We start from the raw sequence: 19,283 nt of genomic DNA on the forward strand, positions 1-19,283 counted from the left end.
ATAAGATTTAAAAAGTAGCAGTTATCACATCGCGTCACTTTTACTATTATAGAGTGACAAGGTTGAAAATACAACACGTATGTGTGAGCTGTTTGCACCCCAAAAAGATATCTATTCAGAAAGGCTTAGAATGCGATGCGAATAAAAGACTTCAGACACTCCCAAGAGAGATAGATGAATGCGGAAACAGGTTCGCTGTCGTATCAGTGCATTCCATTAGCCCTCCTTTCCTTGTCACAAACACAATTGTGGAATGTGTAGTTTTATAATAGCAAGATTCACTAACAGCTGGTGAATTTGAATACAAAATCTTAAGTCAAAAAAAATGTCAAAAAATAAATAAATAAATAAATAAATAAATAAATAAAATAATAATAAATTTAATCAATGATAAAAAAAAATCATTAAATAGTACAGTAAAATCTCATTGCAGCGAATACCTATGCAAAGAAATTTCCATTTCAACGAAATAAATATTCAATCCCATTTTTATTTCTGATATACATTCATCACAAGATGGCTGATTTTAGAAGAAATTGATCAGAGAATATTCTTACTTTTCATTCTGAAGCTGAAAAAGTAAAATATAGTTCTGCTATAGGAAAAAAAATATCTAAAATCAGTGAAACATAGTAAAAGACTCTAGGTTTCACGAACAGACATTGTTTATAAGACCTAAGGAACAGTATTTCTTCCTCGTCAAAAGTATCATCACTTCACCAGTAAAAACTCGACCTGTCTCTTCACCTCAAAACATCTTTAATGTAAAGTAAATTTCAAGTAAAGTTTATTTTAATATTTTTAGTTAAAGGTAAATGAGGTAATCCTGTATTGCGTTTTTTTTTCTGTTTTTTTTTTAAATGTGTTTCAAATCAATATGTGCTGAAAAATTCTTTTTCTTTTTTTTCTCCTTTAACACATTTAGTTCTCTTCCGGTAATACTTTCCATAAAATTAAAAAAAAAAAAAAAAAAAAATCTGTTCGGAGTATCCGAAGATTCGGACATGCAAGGCTCTACTGCATATAGTAAACAATCTAGAATGTAAAATAAGAAATAACAACGTCAAAAAGCACGATTGCAGACTACTGCAGACACGTGTTTCGGCGTTACAAGGAACGCCTTTTTCAACGCAAAAGAAATGAGCTTATAAAGGAAAAGACATCCGAAAGTTCATTTTTTTGCACTGAAAAAGGCGTTTCCTTGTAACGCCGAAGCACGTGTCTGGAGTAATCTGTAATTTGTGCTTTTTTGACGCTGTGTCACTTCTTATTTTACTTTTTGACACAAAGGTACTTATTTAACTAATCTTGGATGTATTCAAATCGAAGCAATATTCCTACAGTTCACGATATATTTTCAATAAATATGAACAAGAAAATTAAATGATGCTTTGACAATACACATAAATTGGATCGATATTAGGAGAAGAATACTTCTTATACGCTCTTTTCGTTATTCCCCTCCACCTTTTATTCTCATCAAAGCAATTTAGTTTTTATCATGATCAAATTTTCACCGTCACTTGGGACGTTTAGCCATGAATATGAAAAATTAAGAAACAAGAACAAATTTTAATAGTTTGAAAGAAGAAAGGATAAAAATACAAAAATGTATGCTTTCCCCTCTTACTTATATATACACGTATAATATATATGCATTAGTTTAAACATATACTAACACAACCCAGATCTTTTTCGAGTACTAATTCTAATCACAGAAACTAGATTCTAATGCTCGTTCAAGCACGAATTCCCACGTTGATTCTTCTACAATAGTTCAGGTTTTCTTTGAAAGGGGATTAATTCTTTGCTCTTGCTTTTCATGGGTGCAATGTCTGACTGATAACGTGTATACTGACTGCGCATGTGCACTTCACAGTAGCTACATTGTTGTATCTACAATGAGAAGGCCTTCATTCTTTGTTGAACATTGGATGCATTTAGAACATTTTTACCTTAGCGAATACTTATATGCTTCATAATGTCAGACGCAGATTATTCGAGCAACGACAGCTCTGATTATAGTATTTATTCTAATGACCAAGAATCTTCTGATGAAGAAAACAGCGCAGATGACAATTTAGCCAAATACCCCCCCCCCCCATCTCCGCCGAAAGAATACGTACTCCCACGACCCGACAACGATACTTGAGTCGCTAGTCACCATCTTTATTTGGGGGCCCTCCCCTCCCCTGCTTATATTGTTTATAAGTTTAGAACAGCGATTCTCTCTTGGCGGTTAGGTGGACCGGTACCAGTCCGGAGGAAAAATTTGCCGGTCCTCAGAGGTTTTTGCTCGTCCTCGATTTAAAATCTATATAAATAAAACATTCAATATATACGTTATGTGTGTGTGCATGGCGCCCTATGTAAATCCACAGTTTACGTCGGATCTCGAACAATTTGGCAGGGAGGTAATTGAGCACCCCAAGAAAGAACGTAAGGGGGTTTTCGAACGCGAAAAAAAAAAACCGTTTGAATTCTAATAATAAGACCCAAAAATGGCGTTTTTCTATAATATGAGGGCAAAAAAATGCTCACAAAAATTAGAATAAAATATCCACGGAAACCACTGATTTTTCTGCATCATTTGTTCCAATGTCCCAAGGTGATTAGAACGTGAGTTACAACTGTTTTTAACTAATTTCAATCTTAAAATGTAGGTAAGTCTTCAATTTGAAATTCGTTGCTGCTTACGGTCATTGTTGAACAATGATTTTATAAAAATTAGTAGCGTGACGAAAATCATTGAGAAGGGAGATCTGTTGCCGTTTTTCTTTCTCGAATACGAACAAAAAAAATCTACCTTTTGTTTTGAGGCTTTTTCAATAATTGGGAGATTTAAAAATTGTCTATTTTGGTAACTTTTTCTCGCTTCGTCAGGAAATTTTGCAGATTTTTATTATTATTTAGCCTGATCGTTTGACATAACTTTTATTTTCGAGGTAGACCGATTGAAGCCCGGGTGACGCAGCTATGAAGTAAACAAATTAAAAATTCTTTATTCAAAAACAAATAAAGAAATAAATGTAAAAGTCTAATAATATCCTACGGAACGGTTTTTGCATGAATTTGGTGATTAATTTTCAAAATTGTCTGATTTTTCTCAAATGCTCACTTACTTATGGATAGTTGTTACAACAATTAGCTATCTACAACCTTTGCTATAAAATGTTTTGCAGCAAATTTCTAATATGTAGTAAAAAAAAAAAAAAAAAACTCGACTGCCCACTAACTTTTTCCACAATAATCTGCAAGTCAAAAATTTAGCTTTTTTTTGGAGGGGAAAAAAGGGGGGGGGAATTCTCCGGTCAGATTAAATTTTTAGCAGATTTTTCAGGTTCTGCGAGTCATTTTCTTTTTTTTTCATATAAAAAAATAATAATAAATAAGGCAAGAAAAAAAAACTGACCGGTCCGGGAGTTCTTTTAGAAAGATGTTGCCGGCCCGTGGGTCAAAAAAGGTTGAAAGAAAAATCAATTTAGTGCTTAGGTATTATAGCAGTCACTGGCGTAGTCAGAATTACAATCTGGGAACTGGGCCGTAGCCTACGGCTCCTGCTTTTGAAATGCTCCCAAGTGACTAAGATTTTGATTTAGCCAATGGCTAAATCCAGTGGCGTACATGGAAACCCCGCGGTGCGGGGGGGGGGCGCAAGAAGTATGAGGGCGTACGTTCAGAAAAATAAGCACTATGTTGAAATTTAAATCTTGCGGGGGGAGGAGCATCAAAGTCTATCTACGCCCCTCTCCCATATTTTAGTCGGATCCTGCATTTGATTTTGATTTCAGTTACAGTTGAGGTAAACCTAACCTGACAGCGTCGTGATGTTATCATTAGGATCTGCTCAGCCTTCAAAATGCTGCCAGGTTAGGTTTGCCCCATCTATAGTTACATTTTGTAAGCAAACTCTTCTTCAATTGTAAATTTGTAGACGTCGGTTCCGAATGACAATATAACATATACGAAGCATTCAAGTTTATCGTTTAAAAAAAATACAATTGCTATTGAATTTTTTGACGGCTTGAAATTATTAATATAGAACAGGATAAATTATAAATGTTTCAGTCTTAATTTCATTGCTAGAAAACTTTGGTTTTAAGTTGGTTGGAACCAAGGAAACACTAGCACACCCAAGTAAATGGGTGTGACTCAAGCCATACGTGATGAAAGTTAATGCCCCAGCTTTTGACTACCATATTAAAATTTATGCAGCAAAACTACAAACGGTTAGTTGCAAAAAAATAACATTGCTTATCATAGTATAATCATGTAGCAAATACTAAGCTTCGCAGTTTTAATAAGCAATCTAATTATCCATAGAATATAAAGAACTTCATGTTAAAGTTTGTGGTAAGGGAAAGTTATTTCAACTTCCATCAATTTTTGTTTCTTTTTTTAAAATGTTATTTTTTTAATTTTTAAATTAAATTGATTTAATTGCGCAGTTTTAAAAGTTGAACAGCAAATTTCAATAACTAAACAAGTTGACTAGCATTTACAAAATATATAACGTCTGTTTGAACATAAGTAAATATTTCGGAATTTCGTAGTAAAATGCTTAAGTCCTTTTGAAGCTAGGATAATTTCAAAATGGTTTTCAGAACAAACCTAAGAAAAGAGAAAGCCAAAATGAATACATTCCAGCTGTCATCGTCAAACTACCCCTTGCACCTCAGGGACAGCGTTCCCTCCCACTCTTTAGAAACCATCGCGCGGTGTCTACCGATTTTCGCCTACGCTGATAACGAGAGCATTTTTGACGAGTGGATCACGCCCTCCGGAGAGGATTAACGTCAATCACATGGAGGGGACGATTTCCGGTTTTAGAGAAGGGGTTGGGTAGGGATTTCTAATTTTTCCCTACGATCTCCTCTTAAATGTAAAACGTGTTAGCAGCTGAGATTCAGCCATTTTTTTCTTCGGTCTTTTCGTCTAGTAATTATTCATTATTAAAATGAGTCCTAGGAAACTACGTTTTCATATAGGGACTCTACACGAAACAAGTAGTGGAATATTTTTTTAAATAAAAGGGACGTTTCGGGGAAAAAACTTACCAAAATAAGGGACTCTTAGGGATGGGAGGTGGGGGGGGGGGGGGACAGCTATGGGAATAATGTACTTTTAGGGACTGGTAACTAAGTTATATGCTGTCAACAATGTTTTTCAATCCATAATTCACGAACAACGAATTCTGTATCATTACAACGCAATATAGGACATGTCAATCAATGAAATTAAATAAAGACGTAGTAATTCTAAAAAATACGTCAGACATGTCCTGCTACCGTTAAAGTACATTTATTGACTTCGGCAAAACGGATAAAAAATGAGCATCATGAACTCGATGGAAAATGTGACTGTCTTCGATGAAGACGAAATTGAAATTCGTGTTTAGTTTGACCAGCAAGCGGTTTTTAGGATTTAAACCATTTTTTTCTTAACAAATCGTGTCTGTCTTTATTACTTTGCAGTGTTTTCAAAAATTGAATTTTAATTTAGCTTTGATTTTTATTACCTTTAAGCTTCATTCCATTCTAACAGCTTACAGTTTATGAAAAAGTACAATCATTATTCTTCACAGTCAAATCTAGGAAATATTCTCACTTTGTTTTATCAAAATATGGATCTTATGAATTTATGATTGTTAAAACTTCAAATGTTCCAAGAGGCTCATTAACATTTGATCCAACACATTTTAAGTTCAAGTACAGAGATATATGAGGTAGTGATGTAGTAGAACTTTGGTGCATTTCTCTCTCATCATTCAGGTTTTCGATCAAAAGGGCAAATCGACTCGTTTTTTTTAAACAAAACAGCACATATCCAAAATCAAAACAGCCATATCTCTTTCATATTTTACTTTAAAAATTTGTTGCTCTGTTACATAATATGTTATGCCTTTGTCCTTAACAACTATGTACCTATAAAATATGAAAAAAATATTTTGCTGTTAGCTTAGTTAGTTTTATTCACCTCCTAGGCAGATTTGTAATCATTCTCCCCCCCCCCCCCCCCAATCAAAAGATAAAATGCAACTTTTCTTGAATGTCTCGACTGAAACCTTTTTAAATAGTAATTTCAAAATTCACTTTTCAATAATTTCATAGTTAGTATATATTCCTTTTTTTAGGGGATAAGAACATTATATCAATCATTAAATTAACATTCTTCTGACGGGTTTAGAGAGGTAATTTTTTTTAAAATCAAGTTTCTTTGGAGCGAGCTGCAAGACTCATGAGGTAAATATTTTTTTTTTTAAAAATATTCAAAAAATAATCAAAACCAATATTTTTTTCCCTAGGGATTTGTTTTACAATTTTTCACTTACTTTTCGGCTTAAAACTAATGTATCGGTCTCACTTCTATGAGCCAAATGTCCGAGAAAAATTTCGCGGTAGGAAAAAAAAAAAAAAACAGGACAAAATCTTGGATTTTTTGCATGCGAATAGCATCGCAGATCTTCAGAAACGAAATTTCCCAAATAATTTTTATTTATTGAAATTACATTCACAGATATAAGTAAAACAAATGAAATTAAGTATGTCTATAATTAAGCATTAACTAATATTTCTGGGGATGTATAGTCAGTCCCCATTGTTTATCACTTCTTGGAAAAGGTGATAAAATTTAATAATAAGAAAATGACTCAGTATGGAAAATAAAAAATAATGAAATTTTATTTTCAATAATATAGTAAAAAAATGATCGTAGTAAAATTTTGTGTCCCCTAAAAATGTATCAACCTCGTTTGGAAATTCGGCACTGCTTTTTAGAAGTTCTTAGATTCTGCACACACGAACGCGGTAAAGGCATATAAAAATAAATCAAGCCCACAATATATAATTTATGAGCGGTATGAACAATCATTTTCTACAATGCCCCCGAATACTTGCAGTTCTTTTCAACATTAATCCAATTGTTAATTCCGATGCAATATTTTGTACTTCAAGCAGTAAAAAGCACAAAATATCAATACATCTAAAAAAAACTAAAAGCACGAAAGCTGTATGGACGCAAGGTAGTTTTTTTTTTAATCAGAATTACTACAAATTTTACTCTCTGTTTTATGTTTATTATTTGTTATTTTTATTAAAGCGCATTCTTATTTATTTCATTAATTGGATAATTACAGCAATTTTCAAATTGAATATCAGGTCTCAAATCTATCAAATGCTTTAGCAGAAATTGAACTATAAGCATTCATGTTTTCAAAATTTTTTTGGTTGATATAAAGGATAAGTTTCCTTTATAAAGTTAAAATTGTACATAAAATAAATTTTGTTTTTAAAATAAATGTTTCAAATTCTCAGGTTTAAAAAATAAATTTAAGAAAGAAGGGGGAAAAAAAACGATGTAGCACACGAGGCGCTGAAAACAGCTGTGCCAAACGATAACATTCCACTTATTTCGATTCGTCCCAATCTAGTGGAAAGAAAAAACCCCTCCAAATATCCCTATCACAGAAATTACTCCATCCATGCAAAACTTTTTCCCTATGTCCAGAGAGAACCCATCAGTTGTCAACCCACTTTCCCGGTCTCTATTGTTAGCTATTACCCCTCGATCCCCTGCCGTTCACGGTGACAGGTTCTAGATAAGGAGCGTAGGCAGGAATCGGTATGAACCCATCGCGCGCTGGATCCCCATAATGGCGAGATTGATCAAGCAGAAGCTCCTTTGTAAAACGAAAGGAGTAGCAACCCAGGAGGTCCCGGAACCAAATGCATTGCTGGGAAGTGAACATTTCTCTTCAAAATGTTTACGCAGAAAATGACCTTTTTTGGCGAAGAAGTTCTCGCAGTAAAGAGGTTAAAGACATGTTTTAAGTTTTTGCCAGTTTCTGCCGGTTTTTACCGGTTATAACCAGTTTCTGCCACTGGCACGGCAAAAACTAGTTTCTGCCGGCAGAAAGCCAACCCTGTCCGTAATACACAGATTCGTACGCCCTCCGCAGTTTTCTGCTATAATCAAAAACGTTTCCCGTTTAGCAAGAAAGTAAGAGTCGACGCATGCGCAGCTCACACGGCAGTTTTATAGTCCAGCAGCAAATCTAAACTGAAACTTTCGAAAGCACGCAATGAAAACAAGTGCTGACTCATGTACGCGAAGTAACACTCATCAAGGGGATTAGTAGAAGTTTTGTTCCTCGCATGAATTCACTGAAGATAATTTTAAAGTCTTATATTTTCTTGCATATGTATATCGTCATGAGATTGAATTTGAAGCTATGTCACTTATTTTTAAGTACGAAGTGCAAATTCTCGACGCATGCTCGCGGAAGGAATACAAACTGAAATTAAAAACCAAATAATTGCCGAGAGGACGCCATGTAAATTCATTGCGTCGCATAACTTGTGTAGGTAATTTACTTTTTTCTTGGATACTTTTCTTCTTTCTACCAAATGGGTAATTTTTGTTGGCAGAACTTTATTCTGTCATAAAAATCACCTTTTGGTGACCAAAGCCTGCAAAAGACCATCACCGACGAATAGGTAAGTCGCTTTGCAACTCTATTACTTTAAAGAGATTTAGTTCATATAAATCTCGTTAAAAAAAATATTTTCTTCAGTATCATTTTTTCGTTGTGAACTATTGCAATTTGAAAATATTTTACATTACATAGAACACATATTTAAAGTGCAAGTGTGTCTAGTTTTATTTTGTAAAATTTATGAATTGAAGATTATAAAAAAATTTAAATAAGTGTTATTGTGTACTTTGTTTTTATGTGTCAATCTCAGTTAATATTTGGCTGAACATTTATGTATCAAGCATTATGAATTAAATGTTATAATATGCAAATAGTCAGGTTTGATAGTTCGTCTTTAAGGTTGCATGTTTTCATTCTCTTCTAAACAGTGTAGCTAGATTGTATGAAGTTAAAAAAAAACTATCTCTTGTAATTAGGAACATAGTGCTTCAGTATTATCTAAATGACGATATCTCTTTAAATATTTGCATTAGCGAAACGCTTTAAATTAGTTAAATGTGTATTAATTTATATAACAAATAGATACATATATGTATTTAAAAGTGTCTTCATTTTTTTCGTTTTACAAGCCTCAATTTTACCAAAAGCAAAAAAAAAAAAAAGACTTAATAAAATAATTTTGTATTTTTACACCATATTAAAGTATTTGACTTATAATTTATATGATACTTCGATTTATAATGTATATGATACTTTGATTTATAATGTATATGATACTTTGATTTATAATGTATATGATGTTGCTTTTTCAACGGGGGGTGGGCGCTTCATAGCATTTTATGGGTGCACCATCACTCTTATGGTGGGGGGGGGGGTATTCTCGTATATATGAAATGGAATAATCATGTAATAGAGTTCAATGTTTTAATAAATAAAATATATAATGCATTTTGCGCACACTGTAAAAATAAAATCAGTAACCTATTTTGAATAAGTATTTATATTTGTGATGAGCTGGAAAAGGGCAAGAACAGAAGAATCAACCCGAATGGTTCCAGCAGGGGGACTTGGTGTCATATTTAAATTCATCAATTTCTCTGTTGGTACTTTTCGGTACACTTTGTTCGTCAGAGAAATTGACTTGAGGTGAACGAATTCCGGAACGCGAAGGGTAGGTAAGTCCTGTCAAATTTTATCCGAAGATAAAAGCTATCAAGTTTGATACAAGATATGTTTTTAAGTTCTGCATTAAAAATACAATATGTTGATAGTTTTGTCTTGAAAATATTGAGAGAAAAACCGAAGTTTAAGATTGTTTAACAAACAATCCCCACTTTTCAGAAGGTACCCCCACTCCAATTCCCCGACGATTTTGGGATTAGGAATGAAACTACTAGATTATTTCATAATTTTTCAAAAATTTATAACTGTGCATATGTTATGCTGTTAACCATGCTATTTGTCATTAGAAATTCCAAAAAAAAAATCCACGAATGATTCTAAAATTGCTTGTATTATTGCTCTTAGATATGAAAGAATTGAAACTGATATGGTATGCAATACTATAATAAAGAATTATATTTTAGAAAAAATCACGGAAAAAGGATTCCGAAATTCTCGGAAACGTTTTTGAAAATTGTTTGGAGAATTCCGAAATACTCGGAAACGTTTTCGAAACTTTCATGAACCACAGCTGCACAGAATACTCAGAAACATTTCTGGAAATTACGGAAAGAGGATTCCGAAATACTCAGAAACGTTTCTAAAAATTACAGAAAGAGCATTCCGAAATACTCAGACACGTTTCTGGACATTACAGAAAGAGGATTCCGAAATACACAGAAACGTTTTTGAAACTTTCATGAACCACAGCTGCACGATATACTCAGAAACGTTTCCGGATTTTTTTTACAGTGTACAGTGTGCACTTAATTAAACGATCCTACTTTAAAATTGCCTAACGGCGAAACTATTGTTCAGAAATTCACGAAACTTTGTGTGCAACATAATGAAGGGGTGATAATTTGATTGAACGAATAACCAAAAGTTCAAAATTTCGTCGCCAGAGGGCGTTTTTAATGATATACAGTAGACCTGCAGTAGACCCTCGTTTTACGCGGAGGTTACGTTCCACGGAAATGCCGCGTAAATCGAAACCACGTAAAATGAGACCTAATACTAGTGTTAAAATAGGGGTTTGGTTCCGTAGACAACAAAATACTTCATTCTAGTGATGACTAATTGTATAATAAGTTTAATGTGTAGTTATATAGTTTTTTATGCACAACATGCATAAAGAAAGCATACATTAACTTCGTGTTCTGTTTATAAAGAGGAGCTGGCTATGATAGTCTTTGGGCAGTCATTAAGAATTTTTCTCTGTAATTCTTTGCAGAGCATAAACGGATCCATGATTACTTGCGTCATTTCCATGAGAGAATCTTCCTTCACTAACAACTATCAGAAAAATCATTTCTATTGTCTAGGATTGACTCAAAATTTTCAATGTGAACGTTTTTGGTTGTGCGTCACCGATGTCGGTATCCTCGATGGTTTTGGCCTCCTTTGTATATATATATATATATATATATATATATATATATATATATATATATATATATATATATATATATATATATATATATATATATATATATATATATATAATATATATATAGACAGATAGTATTAGTTATACAAAAACAAAATTTCTGTTCAAACACGTACTTATAACTCTCACGCATAAAAAAGGTAAGAAAAAAAGTAACCCCATCAGAATCCTATTTCTATGGAATATATTTTTCTTATTCTTTAAAAAAATTAAATTACAGAAAAGCAGTTGATATGTTTTACACGAAGTAGAAACATTATAAAAATAGTCCAGTTAAAAAAAGTAATGGATGTTTCATTAACTTTTCAGCCAGAAAAAAAGTTATATTCCTTCCTCTCAGAAATTAAAAATTTCCTTGCGTTTTCCAGGATTTCTAGGTGAGTGGACACTGTGTTCAAAAGATGCTGAAAACGGATAAAATGACGAAAATAATTCAGAAAAAAAAAATTAATGACTTTCTAATAAATGGCTTAATAAATTGAAATAAAACACCAACAAATTGCATTTAAACTTTTAATAACGAAAACAAAAGTTATATATTATTAATATGTAGAACGCTTGTGTCAACAGAACTGCTTGTTTAAACCAAAAACTATTTGAGACATTATCCAATTCCAATCGTTTATTTTTAACTCGAAACATAATCGCTAGAGAATTTTACTCACACATTGCTTCTCTTTTTGATATTGAAATTGTGGTTTAATTGATTATGATTTTGAGATTATTCCTTACTTCTGGTCCGGACTTATATTAATTTCTATTTCATATTTTGTAATCTTTACTAATAATAAAGCTGAAAGTCTCTCTGTCCGGAGGATGTCTGGATGTCTGGATGTCTGTAGGATGCCTGTGACGCGTATAGCGTCTAGACCGTTTGGCCGATTTTCATGAAATTTGGCACAAAGCTAGTATGTAGCATGAAGGTGTGCACCTCGAAGCGATTTTTCAAAAATTCGGTGTGGTTCTTTTTCTATTCCAATTTTAAGAAAAAAAAAATATCATAAGATGGACGAGTAAATTACGAAGTTATCATAACGTGGAATCGTAACATGGGCACAAGAGAATTGGCGAGATACGAAATTATCATAACGTGGAACCGTAAGATGGGTACAAGCCAACTGGTGAGAAAATTCACCATACATTATTTGTAAATATACAGGCGAACCAAAAGACCTTTTGATTTTTCTATTACGGGCAAAGCCGTGCGGGTATCACTAGTATTTTATAAAAGTATATTTAAGTTTTAAAACAAAATCTGCTTTTCTTTTAAATTTCAAAAACTTTTTATACCATTTCCCCAAAACATTTTTTTTTGCAATAAATTTATGCTGTTACTATAAGAGTTGTTTCCAGAAAATAAATATCAGTCAACGGTATGAAATCAAAAGCTTTAGCTTTGATGGATAATTAAGAAACTGAGACAAAAATTTAGTCTTTGATTACATTCTTAATGTTACGTATCAATCACGGATCTGAGAAAACAAAAGAGCAATCTGCAGCCTCAAAACTTCATGTTTAATAAAATTAAAAACAACAACGTTTTATCGCACAAAACTTGCTGTTTACTGCTGACACGTGTTTCAGCGTGACAAGGAGCGCCATTTTCAATGCAAAACAAGTGAGCTTATGGCCGAAAAGATGTCCGACAGAAGATTTCGTTGGATGTCTTTTCATAAATAAGCTCAATTCTTTTTCATTGAAAAGGGTGTTTCTTGTAATCCTAAAACACGTGTCTGCAGTAAACTGCCAGTTTTGTGAAATGAAACGTTGTTGTTATTATTTTTTTTCTGCACAAAAGTATTTATTTATTTCTGTTTCATATTTAATATTCTTTTCCTATCCGAATGTCTATTAAACTATTAATATGAAGTTATATTTGTTCGTGGAAAAACGAATCTAAACCAATGACAATTTGTATTAGTAATTGCTGCAATAAAACAAGGAGGTAAAAGATAATTTTTTGAAACATAATCAGGTAAAAAAATATAAAAACACTAAAAATGCTTAAGACAAGAGACATTGTAATAGCAAACTATAGAAAAATCTAGTTTCGGATGCAAATTTATGTGAGTCTTTAGTTGAACTGAAGTATATGCCGTTATATTTTAAACAAAAGTATGGAAGAGAAGAATCAAAAAGCGAAAAAATATATTTACACAATTAAAGTGATAAAAACTGAATTGCCTCCCACAACATTATAAAATTGGGTATTTAAATTCTTACAAAAGAAGGTAAATATTTTCATTAATACAAGAAACACCTTCTTTTGATAAAAAGTAAAATGTATTTCCCAATGCACAGATCATTAATTCTGTGGAAATATTTTACCACAATATTAAACATATGCCGAGTCCTTAAATGAAAAAATATCATCAGGTGGTCTATGATAAATTGAATAGAGTAGACAAGCGTTTCTAAAATTGCGTTCCGCAAAACCCCAGGATTTCATGGAGATCAATCAAAAGGTTCCGCGTTCTTTTTCTAAAGTAAAATACTCACTTCAAAATCCGATTAAAATAAATTCTGAGTGAAGCATTCAATCGGTATTTTCCGAATAAGCAGCAGAGAAAACATCAAAATCAATTTTATATTGCAAACTCAATTGCCATAAGTATGAATGTATGACCTGTGTCTATGTTATTACAAGTACACGAATACAACATTTTTATTCAAATGACATTTAATTAAATCTTTCTTGAATGTTGCCTTTCTTTTTTATCTTTAAAATGTCCGATTTCGGAAATAAGGCGTGGTCTTTATGACGTCAGAAGTGATGTACTTAGACGTTCTACTCCATTAGCGACCTGAATGTTTACACTTTGCAGTCAACCGCATTGCCAGTACATGAGAATAAAGAAGCGAATTAAATATCTCTCTATATGCTTGCTGTCAACAGTGTTGCCAGTACATGTGAAAAAGAAGCGAATTAGATATTGCGCTTTGATACTAATGTCATCAGTGAATGGCATTTCATCACTTGTGATGTCATGCGCGGAAGCGTAAAAAATGAAATTGAATCTGTGCACCGATTAAAATAATTGTTAAAAAAGCTTTTTCAAAATATTTTTAAAAATAGTTACATCCTATATTTTGGGATTATACCGGATCGAGTTCAGCCTTGTCACGATAAAGCCGTTCCCTGCATGTTAAACATTACCAAAACATATTATAAAATTATCATGCTGTGGCGCGAGTTTCATTCTTGAAACTCGCGAGTTACTCGATCATTGGTTATTATTTATATGAAGCTGGCAAACTACTTTCTTAAACGGTATTTTCTTCGTTAGGTTCGAAAATCTGAACAATTTGAAAATCCGAACTACTTATGGTCCCGAGTAGTTCAAATATTTGACGTTCTTCTCTACTCTGGGTTATGAGATCCTTTTTGTAACTCTTCTCTAAGCAATTTTCAGAACAGAACTTTTGTCAGAGTTCCATGTGGAGTTCAAATACAAAAATCACGATAATATTTAGAATGTTAAAGATAAGTTTATTTTATTATGCTACATTCAATTCAAAAGAAATTTATCATTTGACAATAATGATAAAAAATAATTCCTGCTTGCAAAATATTTATCAAAAATGCCATTAATAATAAATAAGCAATGGTAACTTTTATTTTCTTTGGTAATTTTATTTATTTTTTTGAAAAAGCAACTTCAGTTATTGTATATTAATGATAAGTATAAGAAGCTTATACAAATGGTAATTCATATTAGTTACCTGTGAAGAAATTTCAAACAGCAATAATTTTATTTAAATCTTTCCATAAGAAGAAAAAAAAGCAAATCTCGCTAAATATAAATTAATTTGCAATTTAGTTATTGTGATAATGTGTCGTTTACATACTTTATAAGTGCTCTCTGTGCATATCCAGAGTGTCCAGGCAATAGTAGTCCATTTCTTGCCACTTTGAAAAATGGCTTAAAATCACGAGTTTATGCACGTTGTAAAGAATGACTTCAATCTTTTAGCATTGCTTCATATTCTCTTCAAGTGGCTTAGCATAATATCTTCAAATAGGCGAAAGAATGTTTTTCAATCCTAGTAGAGCATTCAAACAATATCTTTTGATGAAATCCATAAAAACTCTTGGTGGTTTGATGGAAATTCGTAAAAAATAAAAATAAAAAAAAAATAAAAAAAATTCTTCAATTGCGTATAGAACTGTCTTATAGGTAAAAGTTTAACGCTATCTAGTTGGGAATCCAATTGTGAAGCTGCAGTAGCTTACATACAGTGCACTTAATTAAACGATCCTACTTTAAAATTGCCTAACGGCGAAACTATTGTTCAGAAATTCACGAAACTTTGTGCAACATAATGAAGGGGTGATAATTTGATTGAACGAATAACCAAAAGTTCAAAATTTCGTCGCCAGAGGGCGTTTTTAATGATATACAGTAGACCTGCAGTAGACCCTCGTTTTACGCGGAGGTTACGTTCCACGGAAATGCCGCGTAAATCGAAACCACGTAAAATGAGACCTAATACTAGTGTTAAAATAGGGGTTTGGTTCCGTAGACAACAAAATACTTCATTCTAGTGATGACTAATTGTATAATGAGTTTAATGTGTAGTTATATGGTTTTTTATGCACAACATGCATAAAGAAAGCATACATTAACTTCGTGTTCTGTTTATAAAGAGGAGCTGGCTATGATAGTCTTTGGGCAGTCATTAAGAATTTTTCTCTGTAATTCTTTGCAGAGCATAAACGGATCCATGATTACTTGCGTCATTTCCATGAGAGAATCTTCCTTCACTAACAACTATCAGAAAAATCATTTCTATTGTCTACGATTGACTCAAAATTTTCAATGTGAACGTTTTTGGTTGTGCGTCACCGATGTCGGTATCCTCGATGGTTTTGGCCTCCTTTGTCACTCCTAAAAGCTCTTCCAGTGAGCTTTGAACTGTAAGAGTTTAATAACTTTACTTCTGAAAAGAGCTTTGGAACCAATCGCATTAAATGTCTCCAGTGGCCCAAGCTCTATTATTTGCACGCCAAAATGCAGTTGATTACGCGTAATCTGCAATCTTTATGAATTTAGATTTTAAAAGAGGGGAAATTTTTATCTGTTTGCAGTGTCGCATCCGCGTAAAACCGAAACTCACCTTCGTAAAATAAAATAAAGGTGTCAAATCTTAAACCGCGTAAAATAAACCCGCGTAAAACGAGGATCTACTGTACATTACTTTCCGATCAAGAAACCTCGATCCATGTAATTGTTACTTTTGGAGGCATTTGAAACATCTTGCAAATTGTAATAATAGCAGAACCATTACCTGATCTTAAATACAGCATATCCGACACGTTTGAAGCATTTAACAGAGCATACTGCGATCAACTGCAGAACATCCAATCTCACAATTCCAGGAGGTAGACGAAAATGAAATCCGTCATGTTTGAACATGTTTTTATGCAAGATTTGATTTTAAACCATCGTAAGTGTATATAATAAATGTGTGTAACTCATTAAAATGGGTCTTCTGGTGGAAAAACCTCATCCATTATTTTTTATTCTCTCGAACAAATTCCCATCCTTTCCTTACGTTCTACACAAAATTTTGTTAATTTCTGAGCAATACTTTCGCCACTAGACAACTTTAAAGTACGGTCGTTTCTTTTGGACACCCTGTATATTCAAATAAAAACTGTATATAGTACTTAGTTCGGTAAAATGAAAAGTACTGTTAAACTACGTCATTACATTAAAATAACAGTGTAATTGCTGTGTAATTGCTATCTTCATTTTTAAAAAAAGTAAGTAAAATAAATGAATAAAGAATCATATATCTTCTTGATTGTTCAAATGCAAAGCCATTCATCGTTACCCATGAAGGTTCCTTTAATACGTCCTGTATTATTTTCAAATTACAGAATTGTAATCAATAACAGATACTCTGTATATGCTCTCCGCACTGCTTCGTTTTCTGCGACGGGTCATATTGCTTTCTCGATTCGGAATTAAACTAAATCTTCCAGTTATTATTCTGCGGTATTGTTTGACTTTGGTTGCATATACGAAAGGATTGATTAATGAATTTAAGTAAATGAAAAGTGAAGCCCAGGAAGGCAAAGGACAAGGCCAATCATCCAATAACAGGAAGTTTACCAACATTGGTAATTTGCATACCATGAAAACGAAAAATAAGCAAAGAATTGTGTAAAACGTCTTCCTCTTGAATCGAAAATTTGTTTTCGGATTTCTGAACCTCATTCCATTTGTGAATGAAGGCCTCACTCTGTGGGTGGTCTTTCGAACGATAAGTATTATCCTTCCGTACATTCCTAGAAGAAAACTGAAAGGAACAAAAAAGAACACGATGGAAAACATTCGATAATATAATCTGTCCTTATGGTCGATCCGACTTTTGCAGTGCGTCTGGGAAAAAACAGCTCCCCCAACACCAAAAAGTGGTAAAGAGGATATAGCAGCCGCAATCACAAAACAGCAAGGAAGCAGGAGGGACATACGACACTTCTTCAGCATATCAGAACCATGCACGAGGGTGAAATAGCGATCAATGCTGATGACAATAAGCAGAGCGAAATTTTGCATAATCAGAAGCGAGAGTACGAAAGCATGGGCGTGGCACCAAATGTATCCAAAGGTTTGTGGTTCGAGCGTTATGCTGGCAAACTCTACTGGAGCACAGATGAGTGAAATGAAAGCGTCAGATATAGCTATGGTGGCTAAGATGATGTTGATCCGGGACTGCATTTCTCCTCTTCTGGCAATGAAAATTCCAAGGATGACGTTTCCAGTCCCTCCAACAAGAATAGTGATTATTAGCATCGATCCAATTAGTGTGCGGCTGGACACAAATGAGTGGATGTCGCAAATGCTTGTTGAATTTCCCAAGTTTACATCCGCCATGATGAAAAACTGCCATGTATTGTAATCGGAGCTTGTAATTTTCATCTGCTGTTACAGATTAGTTTCGGTATCCATAAAAGCAAAGATATTTATGCTTCTACATACAGTTCTGTGCTATTGATTACAGATATTCACATAAATTGTATGTAAGAACAGTATTCCGTTGTATTTCGAACAGTAAAATCAATCAAAATTTAAGTATTTCAAGATAAGACTAAGTGTTATAATTTGCATCTGCTTCTACATATAAACAAAGCTTATTACCTTTTCAACATATAGTTATGGGCTGGTCTTTTTTTCACATGAATTGTATGTAAGAAAGTATTCTATCGTATTCCAAACAATAAAATCAATCAACTTAAAGTGCTTAAGATCATTGCGGTCATTTATCAAACAGAAAGCTCTATCATTTGCCTTTAAAATTTTTAACTGTTTGAATGCAGTTAGCAACATAAATGCTCTATGAAATGAAAGTCAATGCGTATTCGTGGCTAAAAGTTATTGAAAATAAGAAATTTTCTTGTTGTATTTCTTTACCGTATAAATGAACACCTACCCTTAATGTGTCAACTTAAATGTCACAAACACGATGCATTTTTTTACTTTTTTTTTCATGCACAAATTGTTGGAATATTTTAACAAGACGGGAAAACAGTCACTTAAAGACTTTTCTATCTTAATTGCGATATTTAAATTCCGATATTTAGTCTTAATAATGATATTTAGAACATTAGTTTGAGTGTTACTTTCATAAAACACATTTCTTTGTTTCTTTTAGTGCTAATACTGCTAGTTTCAATAATACTGAATTTATGTTCATTTGTCAAAACAAATGCTAAAACATCTGTAAATATTTCTTAACCGCAATATTTTCCCTTCAAAACCTTTATTCTCGATGAAGTTCAGATTTTTTCATCACAAAAATGTCTTTAGTAACTTGTAAGTGACAGTTTAGGGATGGCTTACTGAGAAGGTCCGTCCAGATATGTATCACATTCTAATCTTATTTTATTCATAAAAGAATACCTTCTGCAAGCGAGTTCAATTAAAAGAATTTTACACCACTTTTAGTGTTTCTTTGCTGGCCATTTTCTATCATCAAAGAAGATAGCAGCATCTGAAAAAAGTAAAAAAAGAGCTTTTATAATTTTGTACAGCATAAAATATGTAGCAGATGCTTCTGACAGTGTAACCTAGCAAAACATATATGGTGACAATATCGATAGAAAAACCGGTAAACGTTGCAATTTTTGTCGATTTTTTTATTGAGCAATCACGATTGCTTATTGTTCTCACTTGACTGTTTTGATGTCCTTTGATTTTATTTTCCCACCACCACCCTCTGCAGCATCAC

At 32.9% G+C, this 19,283-nt stretch overlaps 1 protein-coding gene across 1 annotated transcript; it reads right to left on the reverse strand.

Annotated features, from left to right (window-relative positions):
- Positions 1-16,918: 16,918 nt before the first annotated feature.
- LOC129216487 (high-affinity lysophosphatidic acid receptor-like) lies at positions 16,919-17,929 on the reverse strand. The gene has a single exon (XM_054850702.1). The coding sequence runs from the start codon at positions 17,927-17,929 to the stop codon at positions 16,919-16,921; it is 1,011 nt and encodes a 336-aa protein (XP_054706677.1).
- Between the last annotated feature and the right edge of the window lie 1,354 nt (positions 17,930-19,283).

Source organism: Uloborus diversus, chromosome 2, assembly GCF_026930045.1.
Source record: "Uloborus diversus isolate 005 chromosome 2, Udiv.v.3.1, whole genome shotgun sequence".
Classification (NCBI taxonomy): Eukaryota; Metazoa; Arthropoda; class Arachnida; order Araneae; family Uloboridae; genus Uloborus; species Uloborus diversus.

Excerpts from the sequence above, each read along its gene's own strand:
- LOC129216487 (XM_054850702.1), bottom strand. The coding sequence starts at position 17,929 with ATGGCGGATGTAAACTTGGGAAATTCAACAAGCATTTGCGACATCCAC.